The 14286-nt window shown below is 40.2% G+C and overlaps 1 protein-coding gene across 1 annotated transcript; it reads left to right on the plus strand.

Annotated features, from left to right (window-relative positions):
* The first annotated feature begins 8180 nt into the window (after positions 1–8180).
* Positions 8181–9793, plus strand: LOC139914376 (antimicrobial peptide NK-lysin-like). Its single transcript, XM_071902675.2, has 5 exons — positions 8181–8287; positions 8493–8578; positions 8909–8986; positions 9128–9282; positions 9601–9793. The coding sequence occupies exons 1-5, from the start codon at positions 8239–8241 to the stop codon at positions 9632–9634; spliced, it is 402 nt and encodes a 133-aa protein (XP_071758776.1). The 5' UTR covers positions 8181–8238; the 3' UTR covers positions 9635–9793.
* The last annotated feature ends 4493 nt before the right edge of the window (positions 9794–14286 follow it).

The following is a 14286-nucleotide window of genomic DNA, read 5'->3' on the forward strand; positions in this document are numbered from 1 at the left end:
TTCAAAAACTAGAGCAAACCCCATTTGTTTGACCAGGTTTTTCCTTCCCAGTGCTCTTTAACTGGAATTTAAAGTCGGCTTAATAAGTGCTTCATGTTGATAATGGGTCATTTCCCTCCATTGAGTTCAGTGACAAAGCAAAGTAAGACTCATGTGAAGCATTGTGGCACGCACACAGACACACACATTACAACCCGGCTCAAGGAAGTAACAATGAGGGGAGACATACGCCAAAGTAAAAGTAAAAACAACGATTTATTAACTAAAACTAAGGGAAAATAACAACACAAACTACATCAAACCAAAAGAATAGAACAAAAGGTGTGCATAGGTGAGGAGGGAGAGCGACACTGATGGTCAGCCGGCTTTTAAAGCCCAAGGAGTACACCGGGCCCAGGTGCACTCCATCAGCCTCGATGATGACTCCACCCACCAGGCTCCTGCCAGCAGAGCCAGGAGAGTGGGAGGGTCGTCACACACACACACACACAAACAACACTGCACCTATTTCTGCACAATACTTTTACTAACAAGTACAATTGATTGTAGCAAAAACAATTCCCCAGCATGCTTTGTGTTGATACGGGGTTAAATTGGGTCCTTACTTCTTACCATATATGTACTGTGTGCATATCCTGTCAGTATAGAGCTGACAGGAACAGATGTGGGCAGGGTGATAAGCATTTCGTGCGAAGGTGGTCTCCGCAAAACCAGTTGAGACACTTTGTCTGACCAGCCACTTGTTGTGGTTGGAGGTTTCTAAGAGATTACAGAAATTACACTATCTTTCCTTCATGTGAAGCAATGCAGAGGAGCGTCTATGTGTAGCACCTCGCCTCACCTCCAGGGTGCGAACTACAGGGGAGCCAGGGGGAGCTTGGCTCCCCTTAATAAGACATGAGCTCCCCTGAAAATATGATTTGTGAAATTTTGGGGGGTCTCTAAAATATTGACAACATGCTATTTTTGCCATGCATTTCTATTTTTCTGTATCTTCATCATCACGGATCATGCGTAAAATTAGGCTATTATTGATGTATGATTCATGCATGAGGGTGATTCATCACTAATTCACTTTAATAAAGATACCGGCATGCATGCTATTCTTGCCATCACCATCGAAGCGTGGCGGTGCAATATCAAACTTCACTCACTTTAACAGAAAAAAAACAACTTTTTAGGTAACGGCTATTCCCAATTACAGTAACTGTATTATTCACTGTTAGCACTGTATTGTATGTGATGGGTGTTGATGAGGACTGGATCTCTTGTAGGCAGCCTGGCCTATTTTTGTTGGTATTTACAATGTTCATGCATGTGTGTGTTGTTATAGGCTGGTTTGTTGATACGTGACCCTCGCATTTGATGTCTTAATTGTACTGAGAAATTATTGTGCTCATCTGTATGTGATGGGTAACTTTAACCGTTGTTGATGAGGACTCGATCCCTTGTAGGCAGCCTGGCGTGCTCTGTTTTTGATTTAATGCTCATACATTTGTATGTTTATAGGCTGTTTTGCTATTTGACCTATCCGTGTCTTATTTGTGCCGATAAACTATAGAATAGAATAGAGGGCATTGAACAAGGTGAAGAAATCCGCCGGCGCCAACGCCACTGCCGAGGTAAAAACCATCATGACGCTGTAGTCATCATGGCATTGTAAACAGGATGGAGCGAAACTGAAGGAATCTAGCTGATGCCCTGGTTTAACTCTCCTCTGGTCAGGCCCCGCTGTGGTTCTTACAAATTAATTTCTGTTACAGGAGCTGACAAAAAAGGTGTCAATTCCCCCTCTTGTATTTATTTATTTATAATTTACATTGTTTTTTCATTTTCATTTTTGTATTTACTTATCTATTTTTGTATACTTGATTGTGATTTTTATCTAATGTTAATATTCATATCATCTTGAATGCAGCAATATGCATTGCTTTACTGCTTTAGTTGAAGTTTTTTTAATGTACATTTCTTTTTCTGACCAATTAAAACAACAACAACAAAGCATTACAGGTCTATGTGCTTGGTGCTATGGGAAGTGATCGGAGGGCAGATCTCCCATGAGCCCACATGACTCCATTATCAATAATATCTTGACTCAAAATGATAAAGAAGCGTGTTCTCGTTTTACACAAGCCACTGCCCTCGAACAATATGAATCAGGGTGTCATATTGTCGAAAAACAATTCTGCAGCAATCACTATGTACATTTCTTGCCATTATTGTATAGCACCACAGCCACTGCAGTGCTACACCAGACCGACACTACATGGTGGCAGCTAGATGAGGATCATGACAAACTTTAAGAGAGTGACATTAAGAAAATCAAGAGTGAAATTTAAAAGCAAAAACTAGACCGTCAATACTTTTATCTCTTGACTTATCCTGTGTGAAAACCTAATATAATAAACCTAAAATCTAAATGTATCACACCGGTAAACTGAGAAATAAATCTCTTCAAGGATGGAGTCTACAAAGAAAAAAAACAGGCTGACCAGTCCTATGCATTTTAAGACACACACAAGCTAATCACAAACACACTAACGCCTGACCCTAACCAGTATTATCAGTATGACTGGCCTGGTAAAACAACAAGGCTCCACAGCTGAGCTAAGTGACACTAATGTTGTCACGTGTGAGATACAGGTGGTTTTGTGGTCTTTTTGCAACACAAGAGAACAAATTGATTCCCTCATTTGATATCGACCCTTGCCTCACAGATAACACTTACTTGCAACATGCACTTGCAAACTTCATTCGGCACTGAAAAGGCCTGTCTATGTTCCATTGAAAAAACAAACAAAATTGACCAGGGTTGAATTTTAAGTGTTTTCGATCACATTTGTGTATGTGAAGCTTGTAAGGGATGGATGACTCAAAGGTATTCAACATGTAGATTATCTTTATCTCGCTATGAATGCAGCAAAGATAGTCAAGACCACTATTCAAAAAAAATAAAAAATCAACCCCTTCCAAAAACCACTTCCCTCCTCTGTCAAGAAGTGGTTGGGTGTCAACACTGTGAAACTGTGAGAAATGTTTTATCTGTGAATCTGTGTATGACTTGCATGCATTCCTTCACAAGGAGCCATGATTAACAAACAAAGGATCATCATCAGAGTCACTTTAATAATTTTCTTAATCAAATAATAATGTATCGCTGATGGTTTTGGTCTGCACTGATTGGACTGAAGTCTAGCATTGCTGTTTCAACTGTTTCATTTCTGAAGTTGGAGTTGTGTGAAATTCTCACATGCATACTGCGCTGCACTTGCCTTTGCAATAAAGCATTACTGAAGCTATTGTATCATATCATGTAGTGGTGTAATTCTTCCCATTTCTTTACATACAGTAATGCTGAGACTTCAAATTATTTTAGACACTAAGACTTTTCTCTCTTGTTATACAGCTGATCAAATGTTGAGAAAATCAAAATATACAGATTTTTGGTTCAATTTGGAGCCAAATATTTTGATCTACCATAGATCCTCATACAGATGAAACATGGAGTAACGTAATGAATAATACAAAGGTTTTCATTATTCAACTCACACAGTAATTATTCAAAAACTAGAGCAAACCCCATTTGTTTGACCAGGTTTTTCCTTCCCAGTGCTCTTTAACTGGAATTTAAAGTCGGCTTAATAAGTGCTTCATGTTGATAATGGGTCATTTCCCTCCATTGAGTTCAGTGACAAAGCAAAGTAAGACTCATGTGAAGCATTGTGGCACGCACACACACACACACATTACAACCCGGCTCAAGGAAGTAACAATGAGGGGAGACATACGCCAAAGTAAAAGTAAAAACAACGATTTATTAACTAAAACTAAGGGAAAATAACAACACAAACTACATCAAACCAAAAGAACAGAACAAAAGGTGTGCATAGGTGAGGAGGGAGAGCGACACTGATGGTCAGCCGGCTTTTAAAGCCCAAGGAGTACACCGGGCCCAGGTGCACTCCATCAGCCTCGATGATGACTCCACCCACCAGGCTCCTGCCAGCAGAGCCAGGAGAGTGGGAGGGTCGTCACACACACACACACACAAACAACACTGCACCTATTTCTGCACAATACTTTTACTAACAAGTACAATTGATTGTAGCAAAAACAATTCCCCAGCATGCTTTGTGTTGATACGGGGTTAAATTGGGTCCTTACTTCTTACCATATATGTACTGTGTGCATATCCTGTCAGTATAGAGCTGACAGGAACAGATGTGGGCAGGGTGATAAGCATTTCGTGCGAAGGTGGTCTCCGCAAAACCAGTTGAGACACTTTGTCTGACCAGCCACTTGTTGTGGTTGGAGGTTTCTAAGAGATTACAGAAATGACACTATCTTTCCTTCATGTGAAGCAATGCAGAGGAGCGTCGATGTGTAGCACCTCGCCTCACCTCCAGGGTGCGAACTACAGGGGAGCCAGGGGGAGCTTAGCTCCCCTTAATAAGACATGAGCTCCCCTGAAAATATGATTTGTGAAATTTTGGGGGGTCTCTAAAATATTGACAACATGCTATTTTTGCCATGCATTTCTATTTTTCTGTATCTTCATCATCACGGATCATGCGTAAAATTAGGCTATTATTGATGTATGATTCATGCATGAGGGTGATTCATCACTAATTCACTTTAATAAAGATACCGGCATGCATGCTATTCTTGCCATCATCATCGAAGCGTGGCGGTGCAATATCAAACTTCACTCACTTTAACTCAAAGATCAGAAAAAAAACAACTTTTTAGGTAACGGCTATTCCCAATTACAGTAACTGTATTATTCACTGTTAGCACTGTATTGTATGTGATGGGTGTTGATGAGGACTGGATCTCTTGTAGGCAGCCTGGCCTATTTTTGTTGGTATTTACAATGTTCATGCATGTGTGTGTTGTTATAGGCTGGTTTGTTGATACGTGACCCTCGCATTTGATGTCTTAATTGTCCTGAGAAATTATTGTGCTCATCTGTATGTGATGGGTAACTTTAACCGTTGTTGATGAGGACTCGATCCCTTGTAGGCAGCCTGGCGTGCTCTGTTTTTGATTTAATGCTCATACATTTGTATGTTTATAGGCTGTTTTGCTATTTGACCTATCCGTGTCTTATTTGTGCCGATAAACTATAGAATAGAATAGAGGGCATTGAACAAGGTGAAGAAATCCGCCGGCGCCAACGCCACTGCCGAGGTAAAAACCATCATGACGCTGTAGTCATCATGGCATTGTAAACAGGATGGAGCGAAACTGAAGGAATCTAGCTGATGCCCTGGTTTAACTCTCCTCTGGTCAGGCCCCGCTGTGGTTCTTACAAATTAATTTCTGTTACAGGAGCTGACAAAAAAGGTGTCAATTCCCCCTCTTGTATTTATTTATTTATAATTTACATTGTTTTTTCATTTTCATTTTTGTATTTACTTATCTATTTTTGTACACTTGATTATGATTTTTATCTAATGTTAATATTCATATCATCTTGAATGCAGCAATATGCATTGCTTTACTGCTTTAGTTGAAGTTTTTTTAATGTACATTTCTTTTTCTGACCAATTAAAACAACAACAACAAAGCATTACAGGTCTATGTGCTTGGTGCTATGGGAAGTGATCGGAGGGCAGATCTCCCATGAGCCCACATGACTCCATTATCAATAATATCTTGACTCAAAATGATAAAGAAGCGTGTTCTCGTTTTACACAAGCCACTGCCCTCGAACAATATGAATCAGGGTGTCATATTGTCGAAAAACAATTCTGCAGCAATCACTATGTACATTTCTTGCCATTATTGTATAGCAACGCAGCCACTGCAGTGCTACACCAGACCGACACTACATGGTGGCAGCTAGATGAGGATCATGACAAACTTTAAGTGAGAGTGACATTAAGAAAATCAAGAGTGAAATTTAAAAGCAAAAACTAGACCGTCAATACTTTTATCTCAATTCTCAAATGATACAACAGCTGATTGGACTAGACAAGGAATATCTGGACTTGGTCTAAATGGAACAAGCGGCCACAACCCTACAAAAGTTGAACAGTGGACTTGAAGGTCCTTGGACCTCAATTAGGTCATTCTTGAACACACCACATCCCATTTAGATACACATGGAATTGATATTTCTGTGCGACTGTTGTCAGTCGGTAATATAAGTTAAACTGTCGGTTGTAACCAATTTTGCTCTGCACTCTCTGCCCTGGGGTATTTTCTGCCCCCCCCCCCCCCCCCCCCCAAGACCCCCCATATTTCACACCCTGCCTGTATGAAGATTTCACTTTGTGTGTGTGTGTGTGTGTGTGTGTGTGTGTGTGTGTGTGTGTAAGTACGTGCATGTCTCTCTCTCATGCTGCTGCAGCATTTCACCCATCTGTGAGAGACAAAACAAAAATACAATCCATTCATTGAATAAAAAAACACGAAGGCAAAAAGGCAGGTGGAATGTCTGCATACATAAAGGTGAATTCACCTTCTTATAGGCATTCAGTGGTGGAAGAAATACTCCGATCTTTTACTTTAGTAAAAGTAGCAATACCACAATGAAAAAATACTCAATTACAAGTAAAAGTCCTGCATTCAAAATCTTAAGTAAAAGTACATAAGTATTGTCAGCAGTATGTACTTTAAGTATCAAAAGTAAAAGTAGGCTACTCATTATGCAAAATGGCCCCATTTAGAGTGTTATATTTATCATATATGTGCATTATTTGAATTTTAAAATGGATTAATTGATGTGTACATGTTGTCAAGGTAAAGCTAATTTTAACACCTTATACTGTTGAAACTAACGTAACTCACCCTCCATCGTGTAAAACTCATGAACGTGCACTCAGAGCACGGGCTGAGACGGTCACGGAGCTCGCTGAAGCGTGCACTGCTACGTCCTGCAAAACTACGCCCATCCGGGTGAAATACCGTGTTTTTAGGGAGTCCCGAAAACTTCTTGAGATCGTAGATATCTTTCCAGGTTGTTGTCCAGCACAGTCAGTCCAGTCCACCACAGTTGTTGACAGACTTCCGCCTGCAGAGACTGCATCTGGACTGCTCACATGTGCCACCTGGTGGCTGTTGGTGCGCACTGCAGCTAGTGCTGAAATCGGCTGGATAAAATACAAGTCCCCTCTCCCTTTTTGCTGCCGCCGTGCAGCTTTACCGCCGCGGTAACCGCGACAAACGAAACGAGTGACATCTGTAGAGGCTGCTTGGGCTGAATTATGTAATACTTTTTATTCGCACACGTGCCCCTAATTACATTTTACAGTTCGCACACATCTATTTTTAGTCGCAAATGCGAGTGAAACACTCACACTGTCGAGCCCTGGTCCATGTATGTCGCACGTCGCACAGATGGCATAATCAGATCAAAGACAAAATTGCCATTGTGTGAAGATGATGTGTAACATCATGTGTAAACCCAAATCATTCCATTACAATAACAACAGGGTTCCTGCACTACGTGCATGGACCCCTAGAAAGAAAAAACAAACAAACCCGTGTGTGTGTGTGCATGCATAAGTGCGTATGTATGTGGAACATTCTATCTAACATTATGTGGCTTTAGTTATCCCCATCCTCTGGAGCAACTGTTAAGGTCTTTACATAGTCCAGAAAAGGTGTCCATGTTTTCTCAAAGTTTCTCAGTGAACCTTTCAGGGAAAATCTAATCTTCTCTAGCTTGATGTAATATAACACATCCTTGATCCATCTACTGTGGGTAAGTGGCGATACATGTTTCCATTTAATAAGTATGAGACGTCTAGCTAAAAGAGAGGTAAAAGACATTATTCCATTAAGATACAGGGGAGTATTAGTCCCGGGGGGAGCGCCAAACAGGGCCGTAAGAGGATCGGGTGGAACGTCCACACCAGATATATCCCTAAAGGATTTAAAAATGTCTGTCCAGAATTCAGATAAGCGAGGACAGGGCCAGAACATGTGGACCAGGTCAGCAGGTGATTGTCCACAACGGTTACATGCATCACTTGTGCCAGGAAATATCCTTGCTAGTCTAGCATTAGTATAATGAATGCGATGTAAAATCTTACATTGTATAAGACGTGGTGGAGGTGTGTGGTTGGAGGTTTCTAAGAGATTACAGAAATGACACTATCTTTCCTTCATGTGAAGCGATGCAGAGCAGTGTCGATGTGTAGCACCTCACCTCACCTCTGCTGTGTATAAAAGGTGTCATGACACAGGAGACTCTCAGACGCTCTCAGAGTTCACCGCTGGTTGAAAGCCATGAATATGTCTGTGATCCTCCTTGCCTGCTTCCTGATGACATGTTCAGGTGTGCTCTTGTGTTATTTGATACACTGTTTTGACTTGAAACATGTGAACATATTACATTTTTTATTGCAAAACCCATTTCATGAATTTGAGAGTGGATCCTCCCTCTGCATGTCGTAAGGTGCCGCAGGCTCTGTGGCTTCACTCCTGCATATTATGTGAATGGCAAGTCATATTTTAACAATTTCCCCTTTTTTCCTTCTCAGTCTGGACAGTCCATGGGAGATGCCTCGAGTTTGACCTCGATGACCTTGACCAGATGGAAGAGGAAATTTCAGTGGATGCGAACAAGGTAAAAATGGCTGCTGAAACACTAAGGGAAGAGCAGCAAAAAGAGAAGTGCTCACCCGTAACTTATGGAAAATTTAAACGTAAAGCATTCTTCCCGGTATATAACTTGCTATAAATAACAATCCTTTTTATTCGTACATTCTTCTTTTTGTAATCTTGATATCACTGTAGTTTCTGATTGAGAGCTGCCACTTGCTTCTGTGATCTGCCTCCAAACACTCTGTCGCTGTTTAATATTCTTCCATCACATAAACATATTTTGATATTGCAAATATTGCCTGGCCTCAATAATAATAATATCACTCTGTGTCCCTTTCATTTGCTTCCGCAGCTCCCAGGTTTATGCTGGGCGTGCAAGTGGGCTTTGAACAAGGTGAAGAAATCCGCCGGCGCCAACGCCACTGCCGAGGTAAAAACCATCATGACGCTGTAGTCATCATGGCATTGTAAACAGGATGGAGCGAAACTGAAGGAATCTAGCTGATGCCCTGGTTTAACTCTCCTCTGGTCAGGCCCCGCTGTGGTTCTTACAAATTAATTTCTGTTACAGGAGCTGACAAAAAAGGTGTCGTCCATCTGCAACCAAATGGGCCTCTTGAAAAATCTATGCAACAAATTTGTGAAGAATAACTTTGGAGAATTGATCGAGGAGCTTTCTACCACTGATGACGTCCGCACCATCTGCGTCAACCTCAAGGCCTGCAAGTGAGTCACGGGCCCCTGGAAACTGGGATGCTGTCATTACAATATTCAATTGATCTGATACCCTGTGGGTTTCTAACCTCAGCTCTGACGGTTTGACTAATATTGATCGTTTTATTATTTGTGTATTTTGCAGTTAAGAAACATGAGGAATATCCTTGATTTCAAAGAATAACTCCTACGCATCATTTCCTTATCCCAGATGCAACAACTCTAATTACAATTTCTTGAACTGATGAAATCTTAACAGTAAAAACGTCCTTTCTTTCAGCACATTTTCCCTAATTCTTTCTCTTTTTTTTTCTGATGTGCACCCTTCAGGCCAAAGGAGGTTCTGGATCTGTTTTACCGATGAAGCCACCAGGATTCAAGAGACTGAACGCAATGGAAACCCCTGACTTCTTACACATATATAATTATTAAACTGCAACTGCCTTGTGTGCTCTGCTGAATTGCTTGATTTCACTTTCTGTATCCGCGCAGAATCAACATCAATAAATTTGCTTTGGAATTTTATCAGTTATGTGTTATTGTGGAAATTATTGGTCAGACTAGATCAGTTTGGATTTCATGTTGTTTGTTGTCAGGTGGAAACCTTGCATCTGTCAACTTTTCAGGAACTAAGAAAAACAGCCTTGGTTTTTGCTTGAGGATGAAGCATTTTTGAGTTTATCTAACTGGTTTTGCAAAGCTTCCATAAACCCAAGGGTTGTAGACTTTTCTCAACTGAAGTTAAAACATGAAAATCATCAAACTTGTAGTTACGAGGTTTTCACCCGACAGTGACAACATATTACTGGGGCTCTGAGGGGTCTGATATATTCAATAAGAGCAAACTACAGGCATGGCAGCTATTCCTTTCTATCTGAGGTGAAAGAGCGGATGTTGGCATTGAACCATTTACACCATTAGACAATAATGAAAACAAAACAAATCAAAAAATTTGAAATCACATCAGAAGGGCTTGTCAGTGAAATGTTGAAAGTTTGATGGGAGCTTAGAAGGTAAATAGTTGGAAGATAAAAGAAACTGTAGACCTTCATGTTTTTTTGAATAAAATGTTTGTAATAAAGTATCACATTAGATGTGATAATTCTACACATCTCTGTTACACAAAATTTTTCACCACACAAATACATATTATGGAACAACATGGTCATCAATATTAAAAACAAGTCACTGGATCTTCCTAAGTGGAAAAATATGAAAATATGAAAAAATATAATGTATGTAATGCATTTATTTGATGAGACTGGACATATATTGATTTATGAAGAGTAGATGAATTAGTATAATTTTCCATCAAATGTAACTTAGGAACTTAGGAAGGACAAGAAGAGACTGAGGGAGTCCAGGTCAGGGAGACAGCAGAGAGCAGCCAGACCAACCAAACTCCAGACCCAGACCGGACACTGCACCACCCATGGCTTCACTACAGCCCTTTTCTGTTTATTTTATGTCTGCAGCTGTTGGTGCTCAGTGTGATGGAAATCTTCCATCAAATTACAATAATTATGTAAAACAATTCCATGCCATTATAATACAGAGGTATGTTATAAGATATTTAATTTGATCAAATTCAGGTTCAAGTTAACAACTGTATAGTGATGTGTGACTTGGCTTGTAATGCAGTAGAGTGTCCTAAATCCTTGGTGGTGCCTCTGACTTAGATGGAATCTTTTTACTTGACAAAAAATCTAATAATAAATACATCAGAGAAATTTTCCAAAAAGAAAAACAAGGTGATACTTAGAGGTAAATTTCCCTGGAATGCCCTGAAATCTTGGATGTTCCCACATAAGTGCTGCATCCCTAACAAAGTCAGGGAAATACACTGCTAAGATTCTTCACAATATATATAACTTAACTATCTCAAAATGTAAAGATATAAACGATATTTGTGTTTTTTGTCACACACCACCTTGCACATAGATTTGGACTGGGATGGCATCTCAGCAAAAAATATTTTATGCCACTATGAAATGCAAGATAACTACTGTCTTGAATATATCGTAAACTGGATTATTATGTTGGGCAATTTTTACACACATAAAAAATGTATAAGTCCTCCCTTTTACCCAGTATCTTTCAATATCTGGCAATATCTTTACTCCTAACCCTTGATTAACTTTGTAATGTGCAATTCCCCCTCTTGTATTTATTTATTTATAATTTGAATTCTTTTTTCATTTTCATTATTGTACTTATTTATTTTTGTACACTTGATTATGATTTTTATCTAATGTTAATATTTATATCATCTTGAATGCAACAATATGCATTGCTTTCTCTACTGCTTTAGTTGAAGTAATTGTAATGTACATTTCTTTTTCTGACCAATTAAAACAACAACAACAAAGCATTACAGGTCTATGTGCTTGGTGCTATGGGAAGTGATCGGAGGGCAGATCTCCCATGAGCCCACATGACTCCATTATCAATAATATCTTGACTAAAAATGATAAAGAAGCGTGTTCTCGTTTTACACAAGCCACTGCCCTCGAACAATATGAATCAGGGTGTCATACTGTCGAAAAACAATTCTGCAGCAATCACTATGTACATTTCTTGCCATTATTGTATAGCACCGCAGCCACTGCAGTGCTACACCAGACCGACACTACATGGTGGCAGCTAGATGAGGATCATGACAAACTTTAAGAGAGTGACATTAAGAAAATCAAGAGTGAAATTTAAAAGCAAAAACTAGACCGTCAATACTTTTATCTCTTGACTTATCCTGCGTGAAAACTTAATATAATAAACCTAAAATCTAAACGTATCACACCGGTAAACTGAGAAATAAATCTCTTCAAGGATGGAGTCTACAAAGAAAAAACACAGGCCGACCAGTCCTATGCATTTTAAGACACACACAAGCTAATCACAAACACACTAACCCCTAACCCTAACCAGTATTATCAGTATGACTGGCCTGGTAAAACAACAAGGCTCCACAGCTGAGCTAAGTGACACTAATGTTGTCACGTATGCGAGATACAGGTGGTTTTGTGGTCTTTTTGCAACACGATAACACTTATTTGCAACTGCAAACTTCATTCGGCACTGAAAAGGCCTGTCTATGTTCCATTGAAAAAACAAACAAAATTAACCAGGGTTGAATTTTAAGTGTTTTCGATCACATTTGTGTATGTGAAGCTTGTAAGGGATGGATGACTCAAAAGCATTCAACATGTAGATTATCTTTATCTTGCTATGAAGATAGTCAAGACCACTATTCAAAAATGAGGCAAAGGTGAAACACATCAAACAGTCAAAAAATAAAAACCAACCCCTTCCAAAAAAAGCCATGACATTGCCCACTAAACCCTCCTCTGTCAGGAAGCGGTTGGGTGTCAACACTGTGAAACTGTGAGAAAAGTTTTATCTGTGAATCTGTGTATGACCATGCATGGAGGCATGATTAACAAACAAAAGGATCATCATCAGAGTCACTTTAATCGTTTTCTTAACCAAATTCATACAAAAGTTCTGTAGGCTATAGGTGGCAGGGGGTGCATCACAACACAAACATACTGTAAACATACCAAAATGTATTTATGCATACAAAGACGTTTCACGAGTCAACAAAAACAAGGCATACAACACGTTAACACATATAAGCTACAGTATATCTACAGAATGTCCACACATGCCACAGCATTGGTTTTCAGTAAGTCCCATTTGAAGATGTAAGTGTGCAGCTCTAAAGCGGTCACCGTTAATTCAACGCAACACAACCTCAAAAGAATAGCACCTTTATAATCCAAATTGTGTGAATAGGACAGTGCAATGTGCTGTTCAAACAGCAACAAGCAAGGGGGTGAGCAGGTCAAAATGTATGTATGACATTACTGTAGTTCTTCCTTTCACAGGCATTTTATGAACTTTCAAGGGCATTCTCCCCCCCTCCAAGCCCTCATTAATTTCTGACCCTGTCACAAAGGCAAACGGTACCTTGAAGGTTTAGGAGGGTCAAAGGTCGACATGCCTCTCTGAGAGAGATCAGGATGCTGTGAAGCCCTGCTGAGGTAACAGACGGGTTCGCTGATAGGTTCAGACACACCAGAGAGCGACACAAAGGCAGACACCTGGAAGGAGAGACAGAAAAGTTACAAACACAAAATAGAAAGCTACACAGAGACAAAAGGAATATAGTCAAAACCAAGGAAATGCCAGAATAAAACCTTCCACTGTGAAAAGTTATGTTGGGTCTGTATTAGTATAGGAGGCATTTCCAAACATTGAATTAATCCAATCACCTATAATATGGCAAGGGAAATTTAGAGAAATCACTAGCATAATTATGAATGCACAGCAAATTTGTTATTGTAGCAGCAGATCTGGCATCAACAAAAACTACACAAAGTATGTAGATACACAGTCTAAAATCAAATTGGCAGCACACTTATGGCGAGGATATTTTCACACCATCTTATGGGCCATGCATGATTGCCGATTACTGCTTGCAGCTTTCTCGAGAACCGCTCGTGCCCGTACCGCGCGTGCCCGTAGTGTAGCTTTCTCGAGAACCGTGCGTGCCCGTACCGCTTGAGCCCTGCTGCTGCACAGAGCGCTGTCCGTTTGTTTATTCAAAGTTTAGTAATATTGAACGTGTCGCGGGTCCAAATTGCACCAAATCTGACACTACACGTCCTTGGGTCCCCAGCAATACACCCGCCAAGTGTGAAGTAGATCGGACGAACGGTTCTCAAGATATGCGAAGGACACACACACTCACTCACTCACTCACAGACAGAGATTCCTTGCTTTATAGTATGATGACAGAAAAAAAATGTGCATGCAGTGTGAGAACGCAAAGCTTCCATAAAGCGACAGTTTGTCACCACACTGTTGCTTATCACACTTCAGCAGCACATACAGGGAGGGGCTGTGATCACTGGTGGCGTCACTCTAGCCACAGTGTTGGTGATAGCACTCATTATGCCTCCGCGCCGGTGACAGCCGTGGCCGGAGGCATCATGTTTTCGGGTTGTCTGTCCGTCC

The sequence above is a fragment of the Centroberyx gerrardi genome, chromosome 17, assembly GCF_048128805.1.
Source record: "Centroberyx gerrardi isolate f3 chromosome 17, fCenGer3.hap1.cur.20231027, whole genome shotgun sequence".
In the NCBI taxonomy this organism is placed as follows: Eukaryota; Metazoa; Chordata; class Actinopteri; order Beryciformes; family Berycidae; genus Centroberyx; species Centroberyx gerrardi.

What these genes read in the sequence shown, in the direction of transcription:
- LOC139914376 (XM_071902675.2), top strand. Translation starts at nt 8,239, where the DNA reads ATGAATATGTCTGTGATCCTCCTTGCCTGCTTCCTGATGACATGTTCA. An exon ending in TTTCAGTGGATGCGAACAAG is followed by an intron (nt 8,579 to 8,908) that starts GTAAAAATGGCT and finishes TTGCTTCCGCAG; the next exon opens with CTCCCAGGTTTATGCTGGGC. An exon ending in GCGCCAACGCCACTGCCGAG is followed by an intron (nt 8,987 to 9,127) that starts GTAAAAACCATC and finishes TTTCTGTTACAG; the next exon opens with GAGCTGACAAAAAAGGTGTC.